Source organism: Cheilinus undulatus, linkage group 18 (genome assembly GCF_018320785.1).
Source record: "Cheilinus undulatus linkage group 18, ASM1832078v1, whole genome shotgun sequence".
NCBI lineage: Eukaryota > Metazoa > Chordata > Actinopteri > Labriformes > Labridae > Cheilinus > Cheilinus undulatus.
The window spans coordinates 26,504,459-26,525,609 of NC_054882.1; the positions used below are offsets into that span (position 1 = coordinate 26,504,459).

The following is a 21,151-nucleotide window of genomic DNA, read 5'->3' on the forward strand; positions in this document are numbered from 1 at the left end:
AAGCCAGTATACCTGACAGAGATTTCTTTTGAGCCAGTAAAAGTCACCAGTTGGACAAAGTCTGATTGGTTTCCATGGTGAGATGTGACAGATGAATGCTAGCAGTTTAGGAGTTACTGTCTCAGATAAAGATAAGCGACTGACAGTCTGTAAGGCATGTTCCAGAGACTTAACAAAATGTATTTAAAGCACTTTGTCAGGTTTTCTCTTTATCTCCTTCACTCCGCATGTCTGTTGTTTAATGAGGATAATTAATTTGATTTTTAAATATAAGCTAAAAAAAAATCACATCTTTCATTTGTGCACAGAGCTCACTGTGTGTAAACAGGTTGCTATGCTGTTGATGTTAAATCTACATTTTGCATATAATGAACATCTAATCCAGAAGGTAAAGGCTATTTTTAATGTGGAATAGATGTTATTTGTCTTGTTTTATGTCTGTTTCTAAAACAGACTGTCAGTAAGCAGAAGAGCTCAAACCAAGCACAGGCAAAAGGTACGGACGTTTGTGTTTGGTAGATTATTTCTTTGTTGTAACAATGCTTCTTGACAGTAAATCTTATAATGTTGGAAAGCCTGTTTATTTCTCTTTTAAATGATGCCACATTTGTAAGGATCATGCATTTGTGGGATGAGCAGCAGAGCTGAGTATGTGCATTGCGCCCATAAAAAATTTGCCAGTTCTTCTCTGCCAATGCCAAACAGCTTATTCTAACACTGACTCTTGTTTGGTGGATTGGATGATTAAAGTCTGAAGAAACAAGTCATATTGACAGTTTAACAATGAAATCATTTAACAGACAGGAGCCTGTGTAGCAGTAGCATGTGGAAGAACCACAACAGCCTGGCTCCTACTCCTCATGCTGGTCACCAGCTTGGTTCTTTTTTTTTTTTTTTTTTTGAGATTTATTTTTGGGCTTTTAAGTGCCTTTATTCGACAGAGGAGGACAGTGGATAGAGTCAGAAATAAGATGAGAGTGGGGAGAGACATGTGGCAAAGGGCCACAGGCTGAATTTGAACCTGGGCCACCTACGGGTCACACCTTAGACCGCTAGGCAATCTTAGGGCCCCAGCATCCCATATTTCAACCAGCTCTTGTTGCAAGTCAGCCAGTGTGGTTGCTTTGGTCACTCTGGCACGAACAGCACACCCAAGCTGATTCCACAAGTGTTCAATGGGGTTAAGGTCAGGAGTGCTGCAGGCCATTTCATCCACTCCACTCCCAAATTCTGTAGGTAGTCTCTGATAAACCTTGCTCTGTGTGGGTGAGCGATATCATCTTGGAAGATAGAGTTCAGTCCCAGACTGTGGAGATTTGAGATTGCCACTGGTTGCAGAATCCCATCTCCATATCTCTCTGCATTGAAATTGCCACAAACGCATGTTCCTTACAAATGTGGCACCATTTAAAAGGGAAATAAACAGACTTTACAACAGTATAAGATTTACTGTCAAGAAGCATTGTAACAACAAAGAAATAATCTGCCAAACACAAATGTCCTTACTTCTTGGGCTAAGTTTATTTGGTATATACTTGTATTGGTGTGAATATCTACTAAAATTAGATTGGAAATATCTGCATGTCAGATATCAGCAAAAATCATTGTGCATCCTTTGAATACATCCAAACCCATAGCTCATTTCAAAAGAGACATGAGGAGTTAAATAAACACAAACCAAAAACCAGTATTGTGATTTTTTTTTTTTTTTCTTTTTTTGGTAGAATAGATTAATTTTTCATGTAAACCCAGCCATGCTGTGATGAGTTAACAAATTATTATGAGAAATCACACTGATGAACCAAAAGGTTCAGAAAATAACAGAAAATAAAGGTAGCAGGATTATGATTTAAACAGACTGAGCAATCCAGGATCCACAGTCTTTAGGTTTATGACTATTTAATTTTAGTAGATTTGACTTTTAGTTTAATTTCAACTTGTTTTCAGTTAATTAATTATGAATAAATTAATGTATGTACTTTGATACTGAAGCAGATTACGCTGATGAACGTGACGTCACCATCAGGCTGCTCCTGAATCCTAGCAACAAGCGGCTCTCTCAGATGTTCTTTTGTTGTCTTTGTTGTAACGATCGCTCCATACAGCAGGGGGCAGACAAACACCACACTTCCCTTCTCTTTGATTCTCTTAACTACATCTTGTCCATCATCTCAACTCGGCACGCAACCAGAGCCCAGGAGCCCAGGTCCCTCCCAAAATGATCAGTGTGGACTTAATCTGAGCACTGAAATCATATTGCTCTTACCCCTATCAAAAGAAAATTGAATGTTAATATTGCATTAGACCAAATCTTTCCATAAACCCCACTCTGATCTCGCTTTGCGTGGATGGAGATGATCTTATGATGGTCTTCTACGAGCAGACTGTCCATCAGGGATACTGTGAATTACCTCCTCATATCCAATATAAACAGCTTGATCTTCAGCAAATCTGCTCTATCATAACCTCCCACTCCACTCTCGCAGGATTAAATAGCTGCGCACTTTAGAGCAATAATCCTCACCCTGTATGTCTTGGCCTCAATATCTGAATTGGGTTGAGGGTCTGTGGAGGTGAGGGCTCAGTCTAGTGCAAATCATTTCAGTCATGGCAGCTGGGCTGAGGGAGAATTACGCCTTAAAGATGGTAGTAAATGTCACTTTTCTTGTTCTGATTGTTGCTTAAAATCTGACTTTCATTCTGCTGAAGTTGAGACTAAAGCAAGGCAGCAGAGGGTTCATTTGGAAGTTTGATTACTAGAGAGGGAATTGAAGATACAATAGTGTATTACACAACAGCTCCTTTGCATTCACACAACTAGCCAAATCAAGGCTAGAATGTTAAACACTGGGAAATAGTTTACTAGCTGCAAAGCTGCACAGCAAATTCTGCTGAGTGGTATTGTAGGTTGAAGTAAACATTACAACCCTGGTGTGTATTTCTTTGGATTGTAGCCAAATTAAGTTGCTAAATAATTTAAGTCTTTCACAAGTAGTCACTGCATACACAGCCTTGTCTGATTCTGCTCCTACAGACTTCAGATGATGTTTTTTTTTTATCCATACTTTATGTCAATTCTCTGAGAGACTCTTGACTTTTTTGTCATTACGTGTCACATCTTTTGACACTTAAGAGAAGGTCATAAGCATTTTGAATGCATTTCTCTGCAGAGATCACTTCCAGTCTCCCATAAAGAGTTCTTCAAGGGACTTGGTATCGTCTGCAAACAACCTATGCGACACATTGCCCATAACAATATCATCCTGATTCAGTGATTCTGCAGTCATTCAAGAGTTGCAAGACCATTCAGGTCAGTCAGGTTGGATGGGGGCCGTTGGTGGACAGTCATTTTCAGGTCTCTCCTGAGATGTCTAGAAAGGTTCAAGTCAGGGCTCTAGCTGTGCTCTCTAGGACAGTGGTTCTCAAACTGGGGTCTGGGGACCCCTGGGGGTCTGCGAGCCACAGCTTGGGGGTCCGCGAGATAATTTAAAATAAATTGTGAAAGTAATGCCGTGTCATTCGAAATCATATAAATACATAAAGGGACCACAGAGCCACACTAAACCAGTGACTCCCACGTAATTCAGCTTTGGGACAATAAAAACTCAGATATGACTGTGACATATCACGTAAATCTAGCTCCCATCACGCATCAGCCACTCTGCTCAGGATGCATTTGGTGTGCAGGTCCGGCTAGCAACAATGGATAAATATTTTAGCGTGTCCACTTCATCAAATGATGCTGGGCCCAAAACAGCTAAACTGAGAAAATATGATGACAGCTATCTACAGTTTGGTTTTATGGAGAACAGCCATGAAAGACCAAATGTATTGTGTGTCTTCATGTGAAGCCACGAAGCCCGCCAAGCTAAAGCGTCATCTGATAACAAAGCATGCAGAATTTAAGGACTAAACTAAAGATTTTTTCTGACAAAAGGGTGAGGAATACATCCACCAGAAAACAGGAATAGTGAACCTGACCGCAACCTCAAAAAAAGCAGAGGGCTTCTTATTTGGCTGCTCCAAGGATCACAAGAAGGAAGAAGCCACATTCAATTAAGAGACTGTATTTAGGTTGAAGAGTTTAAAAAACAGCATCTACGAGTACAATTGACAGTTAACATATATTTAATCAGTGTGAGGGTTATGTGGAGGTCCTTGAAGAATTTTCTGCCTTGTAAGGGGTCCCTAGCCCTGAAAAGTTTGAGAACCCCTGCTCTAGGATATTCACAGAGTTGTCCCTATGCCACTCCTGTGTTGTATTAACTAGTGTGATTGTAACGTTGGAAGGTGAACCTTTGGTGCAGCCTGAGGTCCTGAAAGCTGTAGAAAGGCTTTCATTGAGGGTATCTCGGTATTTTCTCCCTTCATTTTTCCCTCAAACCTGACCAGTCTCCCAGTTCCCAATGAAAAACACCCCCACAGCATGATGCTTCCACCACCATGCTTCACTGTTGGAATAGTACTGAGTAGGTGATGAGCGTTGCCTGGTTTCTCCAGACAAAACATTTATAATTGAGGTCAAACAGTTCAGTCTTGTTTCTCACAGTCTAAGAGTTCTTTAGGTTCTATTTTGCAAACTCCAAGCAGGCTTTTGTGTGTTTTGCATTGAGGAAAGTCTTCTGTCAAGCAACTCAATAATAAGCCCAAATCAGTGGAGGGCTGCAGTGATGGTTGTCCTTCTGGAACTTTGTCCCATCTCCACACAGGATCTCTAGAGCTCAGTCAGATTGACCATCAGGTTCCTGGTCATCTCTTTTATTAAGACCCACCCCAAATTGCTCATTTTGGCTGGGCGACCAGCTTTTGGAAGAGTCCTTGTTGTGCCATTGAGAATTATGGAGGCCACAAATGATGTCCAATCAATTTAATTTACCACAGGTGGACTCCAATCAAGGTGTAGAAACAACTCAGCAACGATCAAGAGAAATGGGAGGAACCTGAGCTAAATTCCAAGTGTTGTTGCAAAGGGTCTGAATACTTATGTCAATGTGATATTTCTGTTTTTATTTTTAATAAATTTGCAAAGATTTCTAAAATTTGTCACTTTTATCATACAGGGTAACAAGTGTAGATTGATGAGAGGAAAAATTAATTTCAAACAATTTTAGCATCAGGCTGCAACATAAAAATGAAAATAGTGAGGTGGGTCTGACATATCAAAAGAAGTGTTTCCTTCTTCCTTTTTTATATTAGCATGTCAGTTTTAAAGAAAACAGAACTTCATTGAATTGCAACATGAGCTAAATATACTGTTCAAACTTTTAAAATCAGTCTTTAATTCTTTTTGTTTTCCCAAGCACAACTTTTCCTCTCCAGTCTGATTTTGCTGTAACTTGAGGGTTCGGTTGATCATTATTTCTTGCAACTTTATCACATTCCAGTCTATTCCCCGCCATCATTAATTATAGTGTGTATCCTTCTCTCTGTCAACAATATAATTAGCAACCTTTTCCCCATCTTGTGACATTACGGCTCCAATCTGAGAGCCATTCAGTGCTGAGACATGCAACAGCATACTGATAATAGCCGTCCCTTGGCCTTTGAAATTGCTCTCTGTTTAATTGGAGTAGAACTCATTAGGAGGCCTGATCGGCTAACTGAGGATGAGGTGTAAAATGTGATATAGATTACACCTAATGCAGACACATGGAGGTGTTGTTAAGCTGCATTCAAGAGGCCTGGGGAAAATAAAGATTGCCAACAAATAAAGCTGTCAGACTTGGGCTAAGTATTTCAGTAAGAGGATGAAACAGCTTGAAGATCAGCTGGTGGTAGCATCTATTAAAGTGATTTAAAATCAGGCTGAGGTCATCCTACATGGAGTGTGCTTTCTCTTTTTTTTTTCTTCCTGTCCCAAAAGCAATGGTCCCCGAGTTTCATCTGAAATTGAAGCCTCTGGAGTGAGACGGATTACAGGAACCAACCCAAGCATGCAGCTGTGGACTCTGTCCTAATGAGCCCGGCCAGTAGAGCAGCAAGTGACAACAAGTAGATATCCCAACAACGCGGGCAACTTCTCGCCATCAAAGAGCTGCAGGAAGGCCTTCAAAATAAAACCCCCATTTTTTTTTTAACACATTTGGACATCAAAATAAAATGACACCAAACATAAAAATTTAATAAAAGATGATTTATATTTTATGCTTTGTCTTTTTGAGTTATACATATTTCTGCAAATGGAAACACAAACATTTTAAAGACTACAAGAAAACATGTTTTAAATTGTGCCTTAGTGCCAGAGATTAATATATCAAGTATTTACAGCATGATATAGGAATACAAATACTTTCTGTCTCTTTAAAGAGTACTGTCGGTGGGATGGTTTATCTCAGATGTCACCATTTAGAAGCTGTACAAGCAACATTATAAACAAAGTACGGCAAGACTGAAATGAAGACTGTTCATTTGTAGTCCCCAAAGTGTGCTAATACTCTTCCACATCTGGCCCTAGATATAATTATGGGATCTATATACACCAATTTTAACACTTTAATTCCCTATCAGTCAAATTGTCTTAATTGTTTGTGAGCAAAATCAAGTGTAAGTCTGGATAAAATCAGAGAAAGTGCATTTGCATCTTATGTGCAGAGCCAGTTTCGGCCAGATGAGTTTGCTTCCTGAAGAAGTCCAGTTTTAGGCCAGTAAACCTGTTGGTTTTGTCCGTACACGTGTTGAGCATGCCTCAGAAAGTCTCTATGGACTCCTCTCCTCCTCTGCTGGACTTTGAGGGTTGCAGGTTTTCTCCTCAGCTGCCTGTCTCTCTTGTTGCCCCTCCTGCAGTCTCTCCTGACAAACTGTCCCCAGCACTTTGGCGCTGTGCTCTTGCGCTTTGGCCCTGAGTGCAGCGATGCTGTTCTCCCTCAGTTCCTCTTTAGAAATGGTGGACTTCACCTCGGACCTCTTCTCTTCAGCCTCAGCTTCCTCCGCCCTCTGAGAGCTGGGCTGCTGCTGCTGCTGGGGGGCGTCGCCTTTTCCTGTGGGCGGAGCAGCTCCTGCCTCTGCCGACTTTTTGTGCATCCCTGCAAAGAGTTGCGGGTATTCAGATTTAGAATAGCGTCTGTTGATTGGTAAGCCATCTTGGACTGAAAATAGCAAGCAAAAATAGTTCCAGTTTAGCAGATAATGTATGGATAGAGGATGATGATGCTTGACCAGGCTAGAGGATGAAAATATCTGATGTAATGTGACATTTTATAATCAAGTTTTTTTTAAGCATCCAATATGTGATGAAGGCTTTATTGGCCTGTATATCATTCTGTCTTGGCAGTGAAACACTTCAGTCTATGTTGAATCTTGTGATAAATTTGCACAATGAGACATATCTGACTGATTATTACAGTAACAGTAGAACAGAAGTCATACCAAGCAGCCAGGGGGCACAGGACTCCATGATGCCATCCTTAGCAGACTTGAGGATGGACTCTGGCAGGGGGATGGAGTGCCTCACCATGGCTCCATACAGGCCATACTCTGCCATCACTGTACTGCGTCCCCAGCACTTCTCCCTTTTCCTCCACTTGGCTCTGCGGTTCTGAAACCACACCTGTGACATGAAGACACACAGGAGGATTATTAGTCACCTGCACCTCCAGCCTCACATCCCTACAAAGGATGAATAAACCCATGACTTTATGGCCTATAAGAGAGACTATAAAAGATATTATCAGGAACCTAAAGTTTGCCTCCAGAGCCTCATTTGCTAGATTTCTGATCCTATTTAGAATAATGGAGCCTTGAATAATTTGGATATGGTTTAGACAGATCTTAGTTGGATTATATGCCTTAATAACTGTCATGACAAAGTGTAGATAGTCGGTGACTTTCATCATTAATGGATGGCAAAGAAGGGGCCATATGAGATCATTTTCAGTTTACAAATAAAAACAATTCTAGGATTTTGTTTTCTTTTTTAAGCTGCTGTCAGGAACTTTAACCTTTTTTTCGACTTACAGTATCTTACCCCACTGTCTAAACATTTAGTCATACCACATTATAAATCTCTGACGTAAAAAATAATTTTAAATAAATAAACAATAGTGCTGTCACTAACTTTATCTTGACATCTACCCCTCGGGCAGCATTTACAGGCATTAAAAAATAGACAGACATAATACATTCCTCCTTATGGTCTCTTTTACTTGTGTAGATCACAAAGGGACTTCAGCATTGGTGGTGAGAATCTCAGCTCTTTTAAGTGATATGGATCATTTGGTTAAGTTCAGCAAGAAGATCTGGCTTTTTCAGCTCCTGAATGGCAATAATTACTCAATCTATTCACTGTAACTCAAAAGCTGTAAGAAGGCTCTCTGTAGTACAATGCCTCATCTCACATGCATATTTGCAGTGATTAATCTAGTTACCGTACTAATGACTAATTTAATCCATCTACCATACTCAAATGCTGCAGGTAAGTTCAATTAGGAGCACTCATCATACATTTAACCTTTTCATTGCAAAATGGATTTATAGTTTGACTTGGCAGAGAAGACTCGGCTCAAAAGATGCCCCCCGGGTCAGTAGGGCAGCATGCTTAGACCTTCCAGGGAGCACAAGGCTAACAACCTCCACATGGGTAAGTACAATATGACAATCTGTATTGAATACAATACATTTAGATCAAAAGCAATGACTCCATAGTAGCATGAATCTTAATATGAGGGTGCAACAAGCTTTATGCTACAAAGGAGGAGGCTGGGCTGGAGGAGGTTAAGCTTTGCCAGCAGCAGCAGTGTGGTGCATCAGCATTATGCAAGCAGGGATTTGTAAGAAGTACGTCATATTTACATACAATGCCGTGTTGAGCGAAAGAGCCGTGATTGGTTGTGGGAGCGAGAAGGCGATAATTAGGATGAGCTGGCTGTCAGCTGATCACGGCTGCGCGTATGACTACTGTTCCCTGCATACACTAACGTTAGGCTTCATTAATCTATTCACTGTAAGTCAAATGCCTCACTTCATATGTACATTACAAATCTTAAATGATCTCATCTACCTCCTGTAAATCTGCCAACATCCTTGCATATTTTAAACTTCTGATCATGTCTAGTCAGCATCCTTGCACCTCTTGCACAGTCAATTCCTTGTTGCGTAAGCATATTTGGCCAATAAAACATTTTGGCTTCATTAGATTGATATTTGTGCTAATTTTACTCCAATCATGCTTAACCTTTTAAATTATAAAAAATCTAACTTAATTATTTCCTAAATATCCCACCTCCCCAAAATGTCCAGATGAAGCCTGCTCACTGACTGGGCTTTATGTCAACCCTGGTATGAAGTATTAATGTTAAACCAGCAAGCAAGAGGTCTTAATGTGTGGTGTGCCTATGGTACAGCAGTGTGGAGTAAAGAGTAAAGATTATCCTTAATAAGACAATCAAATAAGAGAAATAAACAGAATCAAAAAAGGCTCTCAAGGTGGATCTGGATCTTTGAACCAGCAAGTTCACAAACGGCATTATCACATCATTATTCAGCACGACATTCAGGCTGTTACCAAAAAGGTAAAAATTCCTCTATTACACCTGCTCAGAATAGACATTAAGGTGTTGGGGAAAAAAACTTTTCATGAAATTTACATTATGGAGAGACATTTTTGAAAAGCAACAGTCAGAGAAATGTAAGCGACTACAGTCAAAATGGGCCTGACACATGTCCTCGTGGTGACCAGACTTGCTCTGACTACACTTGATAGATTGCCATTTATACTGGAAAACTAGAAAATATTATAAATGTGATAAATTACATCTTCGTTCAGAGTGTGTGTGTAGGGGCTTTACAGGCTGCAAACATCCAGTTGCAGAAAAAATGTGCATGTCTTTACTGATGATTAATAAATCAATAACTAATAAACTATAGACAGATATTCAGGCAGGCTCCTGCTAAAATCTTCCTTTTTCTTCTCACCTCAAAACAACAGATTTTCTCTATCAGACAAAAGGAATATCACACCGGGGGTTCCTGAGTACAAGTTTCCCTGCATACAACATTTCAGGGGGTTTTGTGTATGTGTGAAAATACTTGAAGAATAATTTTGTTGTTAGGTTGGCAGCTGTTCTTTATTTGTTTACAATAAGTGCTGGTTTGGTTGAACTGAAAGTCAATGCATGCATATTGTTATAAAAGCTTTTAGTTGAAGATTTAACACCACTTATAATGTTTTGAGAACATGTTTATAAAAATTGGAGCCATTAACTTAAAAAAAAAAAATCAAAAGTACCTCTATTTTTATAGAACTTTTACATAAGAGAAAATGAAAGGCAATGACATCTACGCTTTTACTGACCATTTTAAGAGTCATCAGCCAGACCATTTTAATCCTGGGGGTTAAATAGAAATACGTTTACATCTTTAGTTGTTGTTTTAAAGATGGCCTCTATGGAAATATTATGTGTAGTTTAAAGTAACTGAACATAGCTATTCCTGTGTTTGTTTCAGTCCATTGATTTCCCATAACACCCTGCGGGCTACAGGTGTGAGGGATCTAAGCCCCCTGTCAGAGTTCATCTCCAGCAACCTGTGCTGCCATTACAGTCACTCTGACATATAGACACTTCACAGTGCTGCAGGCCTAGTTCAGAGAGAGAGAGAGAGAGAGAGAGAGAGAGAGAGAGAGAGAGAGAGAGAGAGAGGATCCTTTGATTGTAAAGCAACAACACAGGCTGCTTAAACTCTCAGCTTAGACTCCTCTGATGGCTCTTTGAGGAGAGGAGGGGCTCAAACGAGGGGACAGATATTAAATTGAAAACGATCAGAACGTTTTTTTCTTTCATGGTAATTCTGATGATAACCCTTATTTCATACAAGATCCTTTTTTTCTGCAGAAATTGCTTCTGTGGCCCTCAAAAGAAAGCCAGTGTGGAAGCAGGAGGAGGAGTGACCCTGGGGCACGCGGAGGCTGATTGAAAAATAAGTTAATTTCAGGCCCAATCGATGGCGGCCAGGCGGGCAAATATCACGGGAAATTAAACTACCGGGACTCGGGGGAGCCGCGCTATTGACCCGTGCTAATAAATTCAATGTAGTTATTTCATTTGAACTCCCCGCGTGTCTCGTGCAGCAGCAGCAGCAGCCTCACGAGCCAGTCTGATTTAACTAATTACACTCAATGAGAAAATTGGGTGTTAATTTTATTTAGGACGGGAGCTTATTTATTTATTTCCTTTTTATTATTTATTCTGTTGCAGCGCGTAATGAGAAAGAGATTAAAAGGCGGCTCGGCAGATGGATGGTCCGGGTCACACCGCAATCTCCTTCCGCCGTGATAGCTTGATTAGGTCGTTAGCGGCTCCTTTACGAGAACAAATTGTTTCACATCCAACTGAACCTGATGAGAGATGATCTGCTGAGGACGAGGAGCAGAGAGGAGGCAGGCCCCTTAAATGTCTCACAGCCTACACATAATAAACCGTGCTGTTTTATATGTTAGGTGCATATTTATATGGCGAACGACATTAATCTTGAAATATTCATGAAAATTCATTAGGCGTTTAATTAACGAAATACGTTCTGTTGTGAATGTTTTCACCTATTTCGTGTCGATAATTAGCCTAGCATACCTGATTATGGCTGTCAGTACTGTCGGAAAAAGTCCAATTTGTGAATAATGTGCACACTGGTGTGCTCTTAAAGCAAGTTTAGATGTGCCGTGGACGTTTTTACAACCGCATGTTAACTGTAAACAAAAGCTACTTAAACATATGTTAAATTTAACATGTGTATCGGTGTGCCTTCAGATTTTGGCAAGGGGTGCCTTGAGCAAATAAGGTGTGATAACCACTACCTTGCTCTCTTGTTTTTATTTTTATACTTAAGGATTATGCTATTAGAATATGGCAGCCTACCTTCCCGTAGTCAAAAAAATAATCCAAAACGACCAGCATATAGCCTATATATTTTGCAGAATTATTCTACAAATAACTTGCAAAAAGAAAACCCTGTAACACATTGATTCATGTGGTAATTGAGGCCTTTGAATATGGCGTCATTTGGACGTTATAGCCTAGCTAAAAATGAGGCGATAAAAAAAGAACTACATCTGAAGTTATTGCAAAATACCAAATCCATTTTTCAAATACAGTTTACAAATTTACAGATATAGATAACGAATGTACCTTCTACAGTGATGGTATTTAATCTGTAACATATTTATTCTACCATTGTTTATCTGCTAATTTCTGGAACCTATTGATGGAATGAATGTTGAGTAAAAAAATGACATTATTAATGACTGTAAAATGTCATAATGTGTTAGAAACATGACACATGTAACATCTTACTGTCAGCTAAATGATACTGCATGGAAAATCCATATTCACAAATTCAGAATAAGAAAATGCACCCCTAACTTTCCTGGATTCTGAATGAAATCCAATGAATTACGTTAACTCTCTATGGACTGTAAAATAAATAAATAACAGAACAGTTGAAAGATGTGTCTGGATCTAATCTTCTTGTAATCTCCCTGTTATGAATGCCCCAATTCATTTATCCTTAATTTATTTTACTAAAATAATTCCTATTTTTTTGATAACACTGAGCACATGTCTGTCTGCTTTTACTCTAGAACGAAATAAAGCTTTCATTGAAAAAAAGGCGGTTAAAAAAAAAATGCTAAAATTGCTTAAGCTATATATACAATTAAACACGTCTCTCCGGTAATAATTGTACAAGCTTATTAAAACTTAAAAACTGCAATAGGCTATTCATATGTGTAGAGTGATGCAACATCGAAAAAGCAAAAAAATCGACGTGAAATTTGACGTGATAACGTCTCCATTATTTCTGTCACCTGTATCCTGTCTTCAGGCAGCTCCGTCTTCATGGCCAGCATCTCTCGAGCGTAAACATCCGGGTAATGCGCCTCGTTAAAGGCCTTCTCCAGCTCCTCCAGCTGATAGGAGGTGAAGATGGTCCTGTGGAAATCACAAGTTTAAGTGGACTAACTTAAACTTAAAACATATGGTTCAACAGGAGAAAAATAAGATAAAGACAAAGACGTGTGGTTTGGATAAAATAAGACGGGAAAAAACGGGTTAAAGCCATTTATAGAGAACCAGACATTTCTGTAGGCTACAAAAGCTAATTAAATAAAAAGAAAAGCCAATAGCCTATATTTTATTATCATGTGCATGCCTGTTACAAATAGCGAAAACAAGACCTAGATAAGCCTTAGGCTACACAGCTTGGTGGCAGAAAGCTAATAAGAGAACATGTGTGGCTAATTTGTGGCTTTTTATCAGATCATTTTTAATGCCAAAAAACCTCCAAAAGAAAACGTGCTAGATTGAAATACTCCCTAAAAACCACTGTAATGACTTATCGAAGAAATAAGGTAGTACTGTTAAAAATGAACATTGTTTTTATTTGTTTATGAAGAATTAAACACTAACCTGTGACGTCTCTTCTTGCGTTTCTTACTCTGACTGACTGAAGACTTGCAGAGTTTTCGTTCATTTGAAGATAAATCCTCCGAGTCTGGATTCAAGGAAATACAGGATAAAAATGTGTTACACCTAAATAGCCTTTATTTTAAAATTGTTAAAACAATGAAGACGGCAGACACTGAAAATACACTACTACTTTTTTTAATTTATTTTTTTTTGTACAAGGTTTTTACAGTTAATTATTTCGTTTGAAATCAGGCTTCAGGCATAGGCTGTTAATAATAATACTAATACAAATAATGCTAATGATAATAATAAAAATATAATGATAATAGCAGACACAGGTTAATCTCTATCTCACTATTTTTATTCAGTAGCTATAGCCTATTTCGTTGGTTTTACGGTAGTTTATATCTAACCTGAGCTTGCGGACTCCCGGGTATCCATCGGGCCCGCGGACCTGCTGTGGGGCTGCAGGTGAACATCTTGTGCGTCCTGCAGCACCGTTTCCAGAAACGCTGGCTGGCTATAAAACGACGGAATCCCACCAGGACCGATTAATCCCATCCCCACACCCACACCCACGCCGGCAGGGCCCAGCAGAGACCTGGCCGCGATCAGGTGCGCTCCGGCCGGCAGCGAGCCCAGCGGATTCCTGGGGGCCGCGGAGGGCTCTTTATTCAGCCCCAGGATCTCCTGGATGCCAAAGCCGGTGCACCTTGGCGGCGGATGAGGAGCGCTGCTCTTCGGCTGGTGGCTGTTTGGTCCTCCATTCGCTCCAAGAGAGGTTTTCTCCGACAGATTTAAACTTTCAGACAGCACAACGCCCTGTTTGCCCGTCATGCTGCCTGCGATGCTACAACAAAAGGCCCTTTTTTTTCTGATCAAACCGTCTCACAGGAAGGTCCCCAGTGCATGATCCTCCGTAACACACCAGAGTCCTTTAGAAAATGGTCCTTTTATCCAACAGGTCCATCCCAACAAGAAGCAGCAGCCAGCAGCCAATCAGCTGCAAGGATTCAGGATTCCTGTGGATCATGGATGCATTATACGCCCTCTCCGATTCATATCTGCATTTCGCTCAGGACTGTATGGATGAACGCGGAGGGGATTTGGGATAGAGAAAGAAATGAAGGAAAGAAATGACTTCAGGACTGCAGGATGCAAGAAGATTAAAAAAAAACGAAAATAAAAACGACATTTAGTAACCCAATTTGAAAAAAAACCAAATCATTAAAAAATATATATAAGAAGAAAAAAAAAAATAGCACAGCTTTAAACGGAATTAAACCAACATAAATTCACTACAAAAAGGCTAAAATAATGTACTGCCTTTAACAATGATTATTAGAAAATCAAGCCACTTTTACACCTTCTATCTACCTTTTAAATCCTGCAGTTTAGGAAAATTACCTCAATCTCTGAGAATAAATCAGTAACCTATATTGCCTTTCTCTGAATGGTTGCACACACACACACACAGCAGGACACACAGAGCTGATAATTGATCTCCAGATGCTGTGGGAAACTCATCACACGCGAATCAAAGAGCCTCCAAAAAACGACAGCTGGACGACATGGAGCCTGTAGAGCTGATCCCACATCAGCAGACACATACAGGCTGCAGAGCAGATTACAGACTACAGCAGGAAACCACACACAGTATATGGGATGAAAGAGCATGCCTATAATAATTAGTTCATTATTACTTTTATATAATACAAAGTTAGGATTGGTTAATTTTCCTGCAATAAACTAATCTAAAGTCACGGACGTCTGCACTAAATTAAGGCTAATCATGGCTTCAGTAGAAGAGCCACTTATTTTGATGAAATGTGAACCAGGCCATGTTGTATTTGAACATCAAAATTTGACTTGAGTATAAGAGAAATTAAAGACTCATTTTCTGCATCTTTTGCTCTCATTTCCATAGCCCTGGTACACTATTGTATCTTCTTAGTGTAATATCTATTTTTTGGAGCACACACAAAACTGAAGCAATGTTTATATTCAAATCAAAACCCAGAGAGGACATTTATTCCTTAGTGCTTCATGATCAGGCAGATAATTTGAGTTTCACTATGGTGAGGCTACTTTTACATGTTTTTGCCAAAAGGAAAAAGTCAGAGAGCATTGATGCTGTTTTTGGTGGTTTTCATGTATTTTGTGTTACATTGAGTTGGAACTAAACTGGCTTTGATGGCTAATTTTCTAAAGTAGAAAAGTATCACAACATATCAGACATAAATAAAAGGGAAAGAAATGAACCCATGATGCAAAAGCCATCATAATTCACGAAGAACTGCTTTTTTCCAGCCAGTATATACTGGATAAATCAGATCCCATTGCTCCTTAATCGTCATTTTTTCCAGTTCAGCAGTCCAAGCATATCTAACATGCCATTCATCATTGCACTTTGTTCCTTTCACATTTTCAGTGTCAGGATTTAGATCTTTCCAGCATGGTTGAATTATAAAAAGCACGTGTTATCTAAAACAGTGGTCCTCAACTGGTGGGTCTGGACCCAAAAGTGGGTCACAAAGCTCTTTCTAGTGGGTTGTGAATGTGTGCAAGGAAAAAATGTGGCAAAATGTCCATGTACGGAAGCCCTTAGTGGACATACAAGATATCCATACATGCATGTTTTAGGTCTTCCTATTATGATGAGTAAATTTCAGTATCTGGCTGAAGATTTCTACTAATTTGAATAATACTGGTTTTCCAAAATAACAAGGACATTTCTGGAGAAATTACCAAATTTCCATGCTTCCTTGGCGAAACTGAGTAAAGCAAGACACATGCACCCATGTCCCTCTGTAATGATGAGATTTTTGTTTGTTTTGTCCTGTATGTTTATTACTTTTATTCTATGTAGGGTCCATACTGCAACATTTTTCCCTAAATAACTATGAATGATTGAACATTTCTTTAAAATTAGGGTTGCGATTTCTTTAAAGGAGGAGGTGGCAGTTGGGGTGTGGATGCCTGACCAGATGAGAACCACTAATTTAATCTAAAAGAATATTTACTTTAATTAGGTGCAACAATGTTATCCCCATGGAGACACAGCTGTGCCTATCTAACCAAAGTTCCAAAGGATTTTCCATAATGGGAATACCATTTCCATAAATCATGTACCACATTCTGTTTGACACTTCCAGTGCAAAGTGTCTTTACACAACCCCAGACTGTTTAGTGTTTAGTTTAGGGGTGTAATAACATCACTCTATGTGCAAAAAACATGGCCCTTATATCACATATATGAATATTTATGAGTGTCATTAAAAGATGGTGCAGAATAATAAGGATTTAGATGAAGAAGGGAAGTCGCAGGTGACCCAATCATTCTATCTACATAGCAAGAAAAGACTGCGGAGCCGTGCCACACAGCTGCACCGCACTGATGGATGAATTTAAACAATGCACAGCATGAGCCTAGCATCATATATGTTTAAAGTGACTGAATCTTTAAGTCAAATTTAATATCAAACTGTGTGAATGTAGCTGCTGATTAAGAGGGAGAAAATATTGCTGCTGCAATTAGAGTCCGGCCAGTTGAAAGTAATTAGGGCCTATTTAGTGGAAATTCTATTAATGAAGAAATCAATGTTATCAGGATATGCTAATGACACATCAGGCTGTTGGGCTGGAGTCATTTATTAGCATGGAGCTAGCGAGTCAGGATGACCCGTCAATTACAGGCGAGTTACTGCCCCTCTCACTCCATCATGCTGAAATCCATACTAGCTTTGTTATTTTTTTCCTGTTTGTTTGTTTGTTCCTCTGCGTGTAGCTTTTAATAATCCATCTCCTCTAAAAATGGCTGCTTGCTGATTTACATGCAGAGGAGAGGCTGCCTAATAAGGCTCGAGATTAAGGGAAGATTTAGTTCAGTCATTCGTGTAGATTGGGTTCGCCCATCAAAGAGCTGCAGGATCTGACGACTGCAGATTAAAAAAAGCAAACAGCTGTTCGGAAATTTGTGTTTATTTGCAACCCCCCCTACCCACCATCCTCTATGCACATATCCCATCACTCCTCCTCTTCTTACCTTTGCATTTCATGCAAAATAAGTGAATATAATATCCTGTGAAATAGGCCCACACATGCAAAAAGCCCCAAATAATATACAGTGATGAAAGCATCAAGTCTGTAACCTTCAAACATATTTCTGCAGCAGGTCAGAACTTGGAAAGCAGCTGTAAGGAAAACCGCCCACTCTGATGAATATCATATCCTGCTGATGTGACCAGAAAAGCTTAAAATGCATATTTTAAAATGAATATTTTTTTCTACACTGGAAGGTCACAGCAGATTATGCATTAAATTATCAATTTCAACAAAGATTTTGCATAAAAGAATAATTTCTTAGCCAAACAGACTTCCATTAATATAAGATGTTTTAGCCTCGCTGCTCAAGGCAGAGTGATGTTTACCTAACAGCCTGGTCCCGCTCAAAGTTTCTGTTTTTAATGATCAGATCATAAATGTTGTATCCATCTTAGAGACAAAACATGGAGTGCAGTCTAAACCTGTTCTTTAGTGTCATTTTGAGACATGTTTTGTTATGACTTGGTGCTATACAACTGTAAAAAAATGCTTATTAACCTATTTTCTGGGGGGTTAACACATTTTTTATTACTTGAAAATGTGAATATTTTTGTTGTTGTTCAGTAGTGGTATCACGCTGCATCCTTGGAAGAGGCTGCAGAAAACCCGATGACAGCACACATGTAGAGCCGAGTCAGGGGAAAAACTCGAGCACAGTTGGAGCCTCTGCTTTCCCAAAGCACTTTGCAGGGCGTGATGTGATGCGATGCCCCCCTGTTTGACCCCCTCCCCTCCCCCTCTTCCCCCCATGTACAGAGAGAGTTTGCAGGCCCCGCAGCTTTCTCATGGCTCCTCCACAATGGCATGTTTGGTAGCTGCCCGTCGTCATTGCTTAATTAGGCGAGCACTTGATTAATTTGCACTAATTGACAGCTAATTTAAGAACTCAGGGCACATCGGATTGACATTTGTCGGGGCAAAGAGGCTATGTGAGGTCACGGTAGCTGGGTGGATGGATAGATGGATGGGCGGAGGAGCTGGGATTTTTTTTTTTAACCTCCATATGGATGAGCAGCTCTGCAAGGACTGACCCGTTTCTTAGCGGCCTGCAGGGAGGGAGGCTGCGGGTGACAGGCAGCCAGCAGTGCGTGTGGCATATTGAGCATGTCAGGTCGCTTACCACGTCAACGCTCAGCTCAGCAGACTGCATGTTCATCGGTCAGCAGCAACAAGTGTCCACATGCAACCAGTGCCAGACTACAGGGCCACATCCAGGGGCCTATTAGATACAAGAAACAACATTTCGTGAAACATTTCATACAGAAGTTACACCTCGACACTAGATGAGATAGGCCTATTAAAATTTCTATCAAAGTACCACCATATGAAGATGTTGCAGGAGTTGTTTAGGCACCATAAACAAAGACTAGTCCTCTACACTCTGGTCCTGGGATCCATTCCCAGTACTATTTGGTGCATGTCTTCCCCCACTTTCTCTCTCCATATTTCTCGTCACTCTTCAGTCATCCCATCTCAATAAAGGCAAAAAATATGTTGCTGGAGCTGCATAATTATGAAAATTAGCTATGGTAGTTTGTTAATTGTACTTTGTCTCCAGATTCAAGTTTTCAAGAGTTCTGCCATGCTTTAGACTTAAAGTCATTAAAACAACTTAATCAATCTCTATCTACAAATAAGTATTTTACACACTTAATCAACAGTTAAACAAGGATTTAACTAACAGTGCATAAAAATTAAAAATGACCTCCCTTGACCATTTAAAAAGTACACTAAAGAAATTATTTTTGTGGGTAGTAAATCATATCAAGTCAGATTGCTTAAATTCTACTTAAATAAACTAAATAAGAAAAATAACATTATATGGTGGATTAATTTGATCTATTTTACCTATATTGTTGAACAATAATGGTTGCAAGACAAAAAAAAATGTAATGAACTCTACCCAGCAACACTGCACACACATCTTACTCATTGCCTTAGACTCTGCTCAGGCAGTTTTCCCAGCATGCCCTGGGCATTGGACTTAAAGTCAGAGGAAACTTTTTGTTCTGATGTTGCCTGTTATGTTGTGTCACTGTTAGCTTATTTTGACCTTGCTCCCTGTATTAGCGTTGCTAGACACTTTTGCACCATGAGTGAAGTTGCCCACTCAGTTAATGACTACCTGCCTTTGGAAATGGTTGTGACCTTTACAAGACAGCTGTGCCTTTCAGATGCTCTCTATAGGTCAGAGTTCTCGTGTTACTTCCTTACACTGAGCCACTCAGGCTTCTAACAGTGCCATGGCTGTGCATGAGTGGAAAAACCCCAAAATATTACTGAGTAAAGCCGAGGAGTTAAAGAATGCACAAGACGAAAAAATATACCTTTATGTTACAATGAACAGTAAATATTACTCTTTACATTAAGGAATACATTGTAGAATTGGAATAAAAATTATGAGTGTAAATTTTCCCAATTTATTTCAGTACTTTGCAGTTTTTTATTTCCTCAAAATATTAGGTAAAATTTACGCAATTAACCTGAGTGCAAATTGATACCTCAAGTTGATTGAGTACATTTTAAAGGTTGTTTTTATGATGTCTAAGATTTTATACACAGCTTTTCTTGTAGAACAAATTTTAGAAACTCTATATGAGTTTAATTAACACTGTCAGTTTGCTGTGTATTTTATTTTATTGCGAATGTGTGACCTTCCCTGAACAACCTGGTTGGAGAGCTATTCTCTTGTTGATCTTGCCATCAAGAAAAGATCACATTTCATTGTAAAACTCCTCAGTATATGAAGTAAACTTTAAATACTTTTTACCTTTACTTGAATGGATTTATTAAGCAGAACTTTTTCATTTACTTAATTAGATTTTAATCAGAGTAACTGTACTTGTACAGAGAGAGCAGTTGTGTCATTTTTTCCACCTCTGGTAGATAAAATACATCTAGGTGCAGCAACAATGAAATCCCCGATACCTCTGCTGTGATTATGGCCACACTGAGTATCAATATAGGGTATTTAATACCCTTATCACAGCCTATTTAATAAATGATTAGAATGAATTTGACAAGGACAGGGGTATTTCAAGCTCCATGTACAAAGCCTATGTCAAAACGCTAGCTAAAGTTTGGGGTACAGCTAAAGCTGAAGTTGCTCTTCCTCTAAAGGTCGTTTTGCTTTTGACCCCTTCAAAGTCAGCTTTCCTGTCCCAAATAGCTCCAGCAGCACACACCGAGGAGGGGGTGTCTCTGTAAAAGAAAACAAAAACATTTCAGTAGTTTAAATTATCCTCTTTTAAGCGCAGGGGTGAACCAGGGTCCGCGTGAGAGGCAGGGGGCTTCGCCACGGAGGCAATGGCGGCCTCTGTCCGTGTGAATCGGAAAGACGGTTCGGGGCTTATTAGCGGCCTGTGGAGAAGTGTAACTTATTGGGAGTTAGCGGCCAGAGCTCCAGCGACATCTCCAGCCGAGAACAGTCCGAGGCATTGTCTTACCTAATTATGGCGGATGGACTTCTTTTTGTTTCCCTTTCGGCATGCCTGTCTGATTTCCTTTTTGCCCGGCCGCTCGCTCCGACAAGCCTGAAGTGTGCTAATTAGACAAGAAATGGTCCTAGTAATTATGTCAACTCTCATTAACGGCGATGACAATGAGCAATATTATTTTTACGCAATGTTTTGTGTAGGGGACCCTGCTTCCAA

The 21,151-nt window shown here is 39.7% G+C and overlaps 1 protein-coding gene across 1 annotated transcript; it reads right to left on the minus strand.

Moving 5' to 3' along the window:
- Positions 1-6,645: 6,645 nt before the first annotated feature.
- Positions 6,646-14,231, minus strand: vsx2 (visual system homeobox 2). The gene is made up of 5 exons (XM_041813364.1): positions 13,808-14,231; positions 13,395-13,479; positions 12,794-12,917; positions 7,366-7,546; positions 6,646-7,085 (listed from the first exon to the last, which is right to left on the minus strand). The coding sequence occupies exons 1-5, from the start codon at positions 14,229-14,231 to the stop codon at positions 6,697-6,699; spliced, it is 1,203 nt and encodes a 400-aa protein (XP_041669298.1). The 3' UTR covers positions 6,646-6,696.
- Positions 14,232-21,151: the final 6,920 nt, after the last annotated feature.